At 35.9% G+C, this 11,534-nt stretch overlaps 1 protein-coding gene across 7 annotated transcripts in view; it reads right to left on the reverse strand.

Annotated features, from left to right (window-relative positions):
• The window catches only part of FRY (FRY microtubule binding protein), a 275,761-nt gene that overhangs the window by 145,622 nt on the left and 118,605 nt on the right, over positions 1-11,534 (reverse strand). For all 7 annotated transcript variants that reach the window (XR_001884138.1, XR_001884139.1, XR_001884140.1 and 4 more), the window contains exons 14-16: positions 10,718-10,804; positions 4,894-5,065; positions 3,183-3,315 (exon numbers count right to left, since the gene is read on the reverse strand). Coding sequence is in view for 4 of the 7 variants with exons in the window: in XM_017865930.1 (XP_017721419.1) it covers positions 3,183-3,315; positions 4,894-5,065; positions 10,718-10,804 (392 nt within the window). In the remaining 3 variants the exon portion in view is untranslated. The remainder of the gene's footprint in view (positions 1-3,182; positions 3,316-4,893; positions 5,066-10,717; positions 10,805-11,534) is intronic.

The raw sequence follows: 11,534 nt of genomic DNA on the forward strand, positions 1-11,534 counted from the left end.
CCTCCAGAGTAGCTGGGACTACAGGTGCCTGCCACCACGCCTGGCTAATTTTTTGTATTTTAATAGAGACGGGGTTTCACCGTGTTAGCCAGGATGGTCTCGATCTCCTGACCTCGTGATCCGCCCGTCTCAGCCTCCCAAAGTACTGGGATTACAGGCGTGAGCCACCGCGCCTGGCTAACTGTTTGATTTTTAACCACTTATTTTATCAATAACCTTTACGGAATAATTCAACTACCCACCAAAATCTTTCAAATGACCCAAGTGACAATATGTAACAGCATATCTAAAGCCTGATGACTTAGTCTTCTGAGCATAAATATAGAATCAGTACCAAATTAATGTGATCCTAGGACACAAGCACAATAATGAAAATGCAAAGTAGCATAAAAGTAATTCCTTTTTGGAACAGTAACTGTAGTCAGAATAGAAATGCAACTAGTAGAATCAATCCTCTGTAATCTAAAGATCATAATCAAACAGCAATTTTGCTCTGTAACACTACCTTTTAATGTGCTTTTACAAGTTTGTTAAGAATGAACACAAAATTGTTTATATGAAAAATAAAACACATAATATATTGTCTTCCAAAATAATCTGCTTTTGTGGGCAGTCATAAGGTTATTAAGAAAATATTTTATAATAACATTATGACTTTTGTCATCCATAGAGCTTTTGCATGAGCTGTTGAGGACCCTGGAGAAGAGGAAGCAGTTGCACAGGGCTTTCCTATCAGATAAGGAAAGAAATGTTTTCAGATGATATCCTCAATAGCTGTACAGTGTTAGAGCCTAGAGATCTCTTCTAATTGTTCAGTTGTAATAACACAGTGAGTAGTTTAAACAGTTCTACTAGTTTGCTCACCAGATGTCTTTAACAGCTGGGATTATTTTTATATCTGTCAGAAAATGGATGACCTTGCCTGGCCTGAAGTGTAAGGGCGAACTCTGCCAGACTTTCAAGATGATAAAACAAGCCTAGATTAGAAACTCACTGCTGCAGGATCTCCTCTTACTACTGCAGTCTTTGCTGTCTGGCCTTTTATGGGAAGCATATAAATCCCCAAATTAACATAATTAAGAAAATTTATTAACAGATATTAAAATTATTATTTCTTTACTTGTTATTTTCTTTCTTTCTTTTTTCATACTAGCATGAACCACAAAAGGGATAAGAAATAAAGACTGAGCAACACAGAATGTTCAATGTTCAAGTTCTTACCCTATGTAGGGCCTGGGAAAGTGGTGGACCAGCTTCAAATATCAACTCCAGTGACTGTTTCATTAGTGTTGTGTGGGCCTCCACCCTCTTCTCCTAAATGCTTATGTGATTCCCTAACATTTCTCTTCTCTTCTTCCCTTTTTTTTTTGTTTGGAAATGAAGCAATGAATTATTTTCCACTAAGGAATCTGCCTTGAATTCTAGCACGAAAATATTTCTAGCCCTATCTGGGGTCTTAAGATGTTTGAACAGGAAAAGTAAAGAAAATCTTAGAAAAGTTTGAAATATTGATTAAAACATAAATAAAATGTTTACATTTAAACATGTACCTTTTATGATTTTGAATATATTGTTTTTGTCCTGAACCTATCTCATGATGCCTATTGAGTACAAATATGATTTTCCTTTAAAGCTCTTTTTTCTTTTGTGAGGAAACAACTATATGCATTTCTTTTTGTTTGTTTTTGAAAGAGTTCCACTGTCACCCAGGCTGGAATGCAGTGTCCCAATCCTGGCTCACTGCAATCTCCGCCTCCCGGGTTCAAGCAATTCTCCTGCCTCAGCCTCCTGAGTAGCTGGGATTACAGGTGTGCGCCACTATGCCCGGCTAAGTTTTGTATTATTAGTAAAGATGGGGTTTCGCCATGTTGGCCAGGCTGGTCTTGAACTCTTAACCTCAAGCGGTCTGCCTGCCTTGGCCTCCCAAAGTGCTGAGCCACCGTGCCTGGCCTAATGCATTTCTTATATCTTCTACGTTATAAATTGAAAATGGCTATAATATATGTAAGGAGTATGGAAAAATGAGGTCGAAAGTTTATTGATAATCTGGCAATTTGTGAGGTAAGAACTAGAACTGTGGATAATATTTTTAATGTTACCAATCTTGGTCAATATAAATTCCGCTATTATTTTGGTTGAAAAGTCTAAAGCAACATCATCTCATGCTATTTAAATTGAGTAACTGGCGAGCTGCAGGATAATATGCACTGTATAATCCCACTTTTATGGGAAAAAAAGAAGTATGTATACACATACATTTATATTGACACAAGGAAAGGAATGGAGGAATCACATTGAGCCAAGAAATGGCTGCAGATTTCACGTGGGGCTCTAAGGAGGCTTTTATTTTAACTTTAGATTCTACTAAATACATATTTAAAATAATTCTGCATTTTTGCCTTTGCTTTAATCATGAGTACATGTTACTATCACAATAAAAATGCACACCACAATGTGAACCTCTCTATATAGGTAACAATCTTCAGATTAGTTCTTATATTTGCAGTTGAATATGATGGATGATAGAATAAATTTACCTAATTATATTTTTGGAAATGATGCCACAGCTATCAAATGTAATTTAATTCATAGCCCAACAACAAAGTCCAAACTTTAATATAGAATTATAACCTAATCCTAGTTTCTGCCATAGTTAAACAAAAACAGCAAATGAAAGTTCTAATTATAAATCTAGATCTTCAGATTTTGGATAAGAATACTTGATTTGAATACATTCGAAGCTACGAATGCTTTCTTAAAATGCTTTCTGTGATGCAGTCTGTGATCAGTCGCACAGAAACTATGAAGTAGGAACCGTCATGAGATGTATACAGATGGAATGTCTGTAAATTTGGGATGTCACTATGTCACATGCGCTGTGATGGTGCCTGGGAACAAAATGCCATTTCTGAAAAACATGGACCAGTGAGTCATGGGCCTCAGTTTTTAACTTACTGACCCAGCGATGTTTGAGATATAAATAAAATAGATCAATCAGAGATATAACCTTATTTTTATAGTTAATCAGATACTGTGAAAGTTTTTTTTAGAACTTTACTACTTTTAGTTTACTTTTTAGAACTCTAAGAAGATGAAAACAAAATACAGAATAAATGAGAATACTCTCGACTTGTGTCTTCTGGTTAATCTTTCAATGATAACTTAGTCTTTACTGTACTCACGTGATCATGTCTTCTGGTTCTTTGTTTAACATCTGTACATTAGTCAGCATCATACACCTTCCTACTTCTTTATCAAGGTGCCTTAAAATGTTGTCTACAGCTTTTCGTACTTGAGAGTAATATAAGGACATGCCTGAAAAATATGCATTATAGTTATACCTTCAACTGAATCTGTCAAAGGATATCCTGATTTATTCATCCTCTATAACATTTTTTACTGAAGACCTTAGGAGTCAATGACTTCCTTGAGCAAAAGGGCTGTCTGATTCAACCTCATCTGCACAGCTTTTAGCATAGTGCCTTGCACTTAGTAGGTGTTCACCAGATAATCATTTAAATTCAATTTATAGGAATTCTAATACTCAATTGGAAGCATTTTCCAGAAGAGTTAAAATAATAAGAAAATACAAAATTCAAATTAAAGCAATTTGAATTTTAAAGTTTCTAGTTAGCATAAGAAAATTCACCATCATTAGTGATTATGTGAATAAAGAATAATTCTCATTTGGGGTTAGGACTTTAATAACTCCATATGACCCTCTGAAATATATATGTTAATTTTTTAGTAAAATAAAATAACTTCACATTATAAATTCAAAATGAAGAAAACATATTTTAGCTATATTATTTTATTGTTCTCATTAACTACACTGTCGATGTCCCACACTGGAAGATGAATGTGTATACGAATTATACAAATGAAAAGTAAATACCTTTGTATTTGAAATTTGTACCTTAGTGAAATAATTATTCATGATTATTTCTCATGCATTACATCTTTTTTTTTGAGATGGAGTTTCACTCTTGTTGTCCAGGCTGGAGTGGAATGGTGCGATCTTGGCTCATCGCACCTTCTGCCTCCCAGGTTCAAGCAATTCTCCTGCCTCAGCCTCCCAAGTTGCTGGGATTACAGGCATGCACCACCACGCCCCGCTAATTTTGTATTTTTAGTAGAGACAGGGTTTCTCCATGTTGGTCAGGTTGGTCTCGAACTCCCAACCTCAGGTGGAGTTTCAGCCTCCCAAAGTGCTGGGATTACAGGCTTGAGCCACCGTGCCCAGCCTATTACACCTTTTAAAAGTCATTTAAACATTGCATAACTAAAGAGAAATATTTCAAAGCAAAAAGTTTCCTTGTGTTTCCCTCAGGTCTGCAGAATCCAGTAACTATCTTAATAAAGTTTGTAGTAGGTGTCTACATTTAGGTACTTGGTAACAAATGAACAAATGCAAAAAAATCACCTCTTTAGATAAGATAGTTAAATCAGAAAATCACCTCATGTAGTCTAAATCCACAATATAACTTGATGTGTGTTGTGAGATTTGGCATGTTTAAAACACATGTTAAACTAATTTAACTAAAGAAAAAAAGAAGGAGATGAATGAATGAATTGATAAACAGGATTATCTAGTAAAACACACAGATGTCTTGGAAGCTTACTGAAAAATGTAGTAATGAATATTAGAGGCTTAAAAAGACCATAGATAAAAGTCTAACATTTAAATGGCAAAGTATTTACCAGGAAGTTCTGAGAAGTTTAAAGAGCAGTAAAACAAAACACAGCATGAATCAATCAAAACAATTAATGTTGGAATGTCTTATCACCTACTTCTATAAAGATTTTTAAAAAGTGCATCTCACTAAAGTTAAATATCTACTGGTCATTTTAAGGGCTTAATAAGGCTTAGTTCCAATGCACTCTGAAACTCACCTATCATTTTGGCTTCCTCTTCAGTTAGCGTTTTACTCAAATACGTTTTCTTTACTCTCAATGTGTTTCCTGAAGGAAGAACGGCTCCTGTAACTGGCATGGGAGGTTCCCCGTCTTTCTGCTGCAAGCTATCAGCTATGACCAAGAATGCCCGTAAACCAATGTTCATTCTCTGTAAGAGACAATAATTTCATGACAAAAGGAAAGGCCCAATTATTGTAGTGGAATACATCCAGAAGTCTTTCAGAGAGTTAAGATTGAATTGCATGTAGATTACTATAAGAAAATAATTTAAAAGGCACAAGAGTGTAGGGCAATCTTATGAAAATAAAATTAAGTTTCTGTCACTGTTTTTTGTTGCTGCATCATAAGAAAACAACAGGGGGGATTTCACCAAATGTGGAGGGCATGTTTGAGATGGTCATCATGTACTATATTCTGTTGAGGGGAATGCTGGGTGTATCTCTAAAAGATATGCCTCATCCTCTGGAGCAGGTGTAACTAAGGAAAACTGAGGTAAATAAGGGCTTATATGTCTCCTGGAAGAAGGGAGGCACCACATGTGTTAGCCCACAAAGACTGAACGGAAACACCAGAAGTTCCAAATGGGAACCATAAAATGAACATTGCCCTGCTCTCAACTGCAGGTCCTGACTTCTGATTTACAAAAGCCAGCAAGTTTGAGAATAAATTTTAAAACTTCAATGTCACAGAACCTGTTACTGATGAAAACACATGGGAGTGTAAGAAGAAATGTGATTGTGGGCCAGACTGATCTTCCTTAGGCTCAGGTATGGCACAACTTTGGACCTGAAAGATAGCTTAGTTAGATAGGTGCTCTTCCCTAGTGCTCATCTTCAAAGGTCAGAAGGTACCTAAACATCTGTACTCCATTAAACAGCCATGTGTGAAACCTTTACACCAATATTTTTAAACCTCATGAAGTAGTAAGTTCCCCAAGTATACTACTACCTACGGAAGAAAACAATGACGATTCCTAGGACTGATGAAAAGAACTAGTTACAATGTATTGAGTCCCTAAAATATATCCAGAACTGCTCATTAACTTTCATCCTTAACACAGCCATATAAGGAAGGTATTCCTATTTCTCAGGGTAAGGTATTCTCATTTTTTCAGGTGAGGAAACTAAGGTATAGTGGGAAGCTTTGCATCTAAATCTGGTTTGCCTGAATCACCTATTTAGTAGAACACGATTACATTTTATAACATAAAGTAACATAGACTTCTATTCATTTTAAAATAATTTATTCAAGCTTTAAGGAGCTGTCATCATTCAACCAGGATTTGGTAAACATTTCTCTGGCCCATTTATAAGCAATTCAATGTGTAATTTATGATTTTTTGGCCTTAAATGATATGCTTTCTCCATTTTCTAGAATGAAAGAGTATTACTTTAAAAAATAATCTGTGTATCAAAGCCCATTAGTTCCCTCTTTTGACAGTTCTTTTATGAGATGTTTCTAGGCTTGTGTGTGTCTCTCAAGACAGAGTAATGTTGTGGATAAGAAAATAAAATGGTCAGTTCAGCAGATGCAGTACTAATATAATAACTGTGGGATGACACATGTTGTCAAGCCTCAATTATCTGCCAGTGGATTATCCAATTTAGCAATCATCCTTGTCAGTTCTCTAAGTTTTCCTTTTCCCTGGACAACACTAAAGGCAGAAATAAGACGGGATAGTTTGGGACACCCAAGTTAACTTCAAAAATAATTTCTTTTTTTTTTTAATTTCATATAGTTCTGCATCACACCTCTCCCTTTTATTTGTCTGGCCTTGGAAAATTACTTAACTTTTCCAAGTCCAGGTATCAGCTTCCTTTCTGTAAAATGAGGATAGTAATACCTATCAATCATATAGGGCTATTATGAGAATTTTAAAAAATGCGTGAAAAGCTGCCACTGGCAAATATCTATTGTAAGCCAGAATCCCCACGCTATTTTTTTAAAAATCAAGTTTGTTGAGATATAAATTACATGTACTAAAAGTCGCTCCTTTTAGTTGTACAGTTCCTTGAGTTTAGAGAAACATACATAGTCAGGTAACCACCAAAAGAATCAAGATCCAAAATATTTCCACCATACCCAGAAAGTCCCTTGTGCCTTTCTGCAGTTAGTCTTAGCTCCTAACCCAAGCACATGACAAATTTTGTCTAATTTCCACTGATAGTTTTACCTTTTTCATTTACTTTGATGTAAATAGAATCAAACAGTACACAGCCTTTATATCTTGCTTTTTTCACTGAGCACGGTGCTTTTGAGATGTTATTCCAAGTATCAGCAGTTTGTTCATTTTTACTGCTAAACAGTATCCACTGTATTGACGATTCACAATTTGTTCAGCCATTCACTGGAGTTTGGACATGAGTCGCTTTTTTATTTTCAGTGGTTATGAATGAGGCTGCTATAAATATTTGCACAAACCTTAGTGAACATGTGTTTGGTTTTCTCTAGGAAAAATACCTTGGGATGGAATTGCTGAGTCATATGGTTAAGTATACGTTTAATCTTGAAATTGTCATACTTTTCTAAAGTGGTTGTACCTTTTTGTAATCCCACTAGAACAGTATGAGGTTCTAGTTGCTCTTTTTCTTCCCCAGTACGTCTCGTTTTGGTTTTAAATTGAATTTCCTTAATGACTAATGATGTTGAATGTCTTTTCGTGAGATTATTAGCCATTTGTATCTCTTCTTTGGTGAAGATGCTGTTCCTTTTGCCCATTTTAAAAACTGAGTTATTTTCTTATTATTGAAATGTGGGAATTCTCTATATATTCAGATGGAAGTCATTTGTCGGATGAGTTTCGTAAATATTTTCCCACAGTCTGTGGCTCTCCACTTTGTTAACTGTTTTTTGAAGTACAGACATTTTAATTTTGATGATGTTCAATTTATCAACTTTTTTCTTGTATAGTTTACGATTTTTATGTCCTAGAAATTTTTGCCCACCTGAAGGTCATGAAAATTTTCTTCTGGGAGATGTATAGTATCAGATTTTACATTTAGGTTTGTGAACCATTTTGAGTTAATTTTTGTTTACAGTGCAAATTATAGGCTGAGGTTCAATATTTTGCAGGTGGATATCTAGTTGTTTACCATCATTTATCGGAAAGATTATCTTCTATCCACTGAATTAACTTAGAATCATTGTTGAAAATCAATTGACCCTATATGTGTTGGTCTATTTCTAGATTCTCTATTCTGTTCAACTGGTTTTTATATTCATCTTTCTGCCAGTACTACACTGCCTTGATCACTATACAACTTTATAGTAAGTACTGAAATCAGGCCACGCTAGTCTTCTAATTTTATTCTTCTTTTACTAAATTATGTTGGTTATTCTAGTTCCTTTGATTTTCCATATAAATTTTAGTATCAGCTTATTGATTTCTACAGAAAAGGTACAGAGATTTTAATTGGGTTTATTATTATCGAGATTTTGGTTTAATCTACATAGATCAATTTGGGGAAAACTGACCTCTTATTGTTAACACTGAGTGATTCAATCTACAGTTATTTCTCTTCATTGTTTGGGTCTTCTTTGATTTCTCTCAGTATTTTGTAATTTTCAGTATTAAAATATCGCACATATTTTGTCAGCTTTAGTGCTAAGTATTTTGCGTTTCATTGTTACTGTAAATTGTTCAATTTCTAATTCTTCACAACTAGAATATATTGATTTTATTTCTCTTGTATCCTACAAACTTCCTAAAATCTTTTATTAGTCCTAGTTGGTTTTCCTTAGGTTCTTTGTACATAAATAATCACGTTCTCTGTGAATAAAGACAATTTTATTTTTTCCTTTCCAATCTATATGCTTTTATTGCTTCTTGCCACTAGCGTTGCATAAGACCTCTGGCTTCACGCTATTGTAGGTCAAGGAAAAACACAGAAATTGATGACCAAGAAACTCTTCTCACAGACCAGCAAGTCTTCACGGCGATGAGGATGGATAGAGAAGGTCATTTAGGTGTGCACCCAAACAAGGCAATTACCTAGAAATTACTGAAGAGCTGAGGGGTGGCGCAGCATAAAGTTTACAGTAAGATAATCCTTTAGATCTCCAGGCCTTGTTCCACAAGCTACTTCGAAAATATTATTTCAGACCCAATCTGAACTGGTTTCCTGAGAACCAGTGCCCTACAGCATGTTTCATTGAGTGTATGACATCTGCTTTGCAGACTATGCTGTCCTCCTGTCTGCTTTTGAGTGGGGTTATGGGTATGCCTTTGGGCTTATAATTACCAACTACTGATAAATGAATTATTCCATAAATCTACAAGATCACGAGAAATGGAAGAAGATAACCAAATATTTACTCCCATTGGTATTTTTTCTTAAATCACGGTTCCAACTGCTCTACACAGAGAGGTTAACTAATTAAGCACTGACTGAATGAGGAGTTTGAGAAAAGAACCAAGAATACATTTTATAGACAGTGATAATGATGGTAGTAGCTTTTAACATGTCCTTTTTAGACAAGTAATCCAGTAATTCTGAGAACTGAGTGCTAAAGACAGTAGAGCTATGACTGCTAAGAAAAGAAGAATGTCTTGAGAACCTTCCCAGCAAGAGAAGGCTCTTCACTGTATAGCTCTGGGCCTCCTTCCAGCCAAAAGGCTCTGGTTTGGCACTGGCCCTACCCCCTCCCATTGGCCCAGAGACCCTGGCTGCAGTCATTCCAGAAGCCTGTGAGGTCACTGGACACCAGATAGAAACTCCCATTTTTGGACTTTTGTGCTATTCCCAGATATGTGGCAACCTGAGTATCAAGAAGAGAATATGGGGTGTGGTGGGGAGCACGGGACTAACAGGGACCTGGGTCCCTCTGCTACCAACAAGCTGTCTGTCACCAGCCTCTGGGCCCCCTTCCCCACTGACAGAATGAAGGAGCCAGATGATAATACAGAGATGATAGGAACTCTCTATGTATTTGATTTTTATGGTGTGTAGTCTCCTCTCTCCCTTTCTTCCTTCCCTTTTTTTTCCTTAAGAGTTCATAATGTACTCTTCCTAATATCACAATTCCTCTGCGAGTTAAGGTAGAAAAGCATTTTGTCATTTTTACTGGTGAAAAAGCTGGAGTTCACAGAGGTAAATGTCACACAGTTAGGAAAAGCAGGAGAGCCTGTGACAAGTGGCAAGTGGCAAATTTGGCTCTGCTGACTTCTGGTCCAGTGTTCTTTCTACACCTCATAGAAAAAGAGGCAGTTTGCCAGGCCTACTTTTGTTGGCTGACAGTGTTTTTGAAGTTTAAAATTATATGTGCTTTTCATGTGCACAGCCTCCACTGCTCCACGATGTGTATGACACCCACTGTATACTCATCTCCACAATCTGCCTGCCCTGGAGTTGGGATGCGGTCACAGAAACAGATGTGCATACATTATTTATTTAATTTCGTTGTTTCACTGTTTTTATAATTACACATATTTGTTCTTCTCTGTTTCATCACTTCCCAATGCTAAATTTGTTAAACAGTTATAAGTAAAAGCACTGACTTTTCTCAAATGAAACAACCTGACTTTTAGTGATGAATTATCTTTTTGGGCAAGAATTACTCTGTTATACAAGAACAGAATATGGTAGCACATCAACCTTTCATCTAACCATTTCATTCTAAATCTATTCATCCAAAATTTTACTTCTGAAATTCCACCATCATCTGAATTTGCACATTGACAGAAACAAATAGAAGACTCTGTGAGAAGACATCCCTCACCCCATTCTCCAAAGCCACAAAGCAAAGGTATGGCTCCGTGAAGATATGCTCTGTTAGAAGTACATGAAAGGATCATTCATACCTCTGGGTTGAGACTGAATGCTTTTGCTGGTTTTCCCACACAAAGAAAATCAAAAATGATTTCTTTCATTGCAAAATCTAAACGTTCCTATAGTAAAAACAAGAACACAAAATGAAAGTGTTAAAATATAAACTCAACATAAAATGGCTATTTTCATCAATAAGCACCAAGCAAACAGGTGGTGGTTAAAAGTGGGGGGTGGAAAGTGTTAAAATATAAACTCAACATAAAATGGCTATTTTCATCAATAAGCACCAAGCAAACAGGTGGTGGCCGTGGGGGGAGGCACTGCTCAGTTTTGTGGCTTGCAAGGAACCTGGAGGAAGACCATGCCCATCTGAGCCGAGGGTAGGGCTGCTTCTGTTTTGTGTGGTGTGCAAGGAGGCCTTCATTATACAAAATATGTAATTGGCCCCTGAACCACACTATGACTAATGACAAAAGACCCCCCACAAATCAAATAACCAAACGCTTGGGGTATCTGGGCTTATAAAGAGTGTGAACTCTTCCCACTTGTACTGTACCTCTTTGAAAATGTATTTTTAAAGAGATCACTGCAAAATGATAATTTTCTTTTATTCTCCAACATTACAAATCCTTTGGCTCATATTATAACAAACAATTCTGCATGTGAGACATGTAATCAACACATAAGATATATTAAGGTTACTTAATATATTGGGGTATGTGTGTGTATATATAGTATAACAGGTATAATATACCAGGTATACATATAATAGTTAATATGCATAATTAATATATTCAAAAATATATCAGGAATATATATATCAGGTATATATAATTAATATATATATAA

The sequence above is a fragment of the Rhinopithecus bieti genome, unplaced genomic scaffold (assembly GCF_001698545.2).
Source record: "Rhinopithecus bieti isolate Rb0 unplaced genomic scaffold, ASM169854v2 scaffold_81659, whole genome shotgun sequence".
NCBI classification, from domain to species: domain Eukaryota; kingdom Metazoa; phylum Chordata; class Mammalia; order Primates; family Cercopithecidae; genus Rhinopithecus; species Rhinopithecus bieti.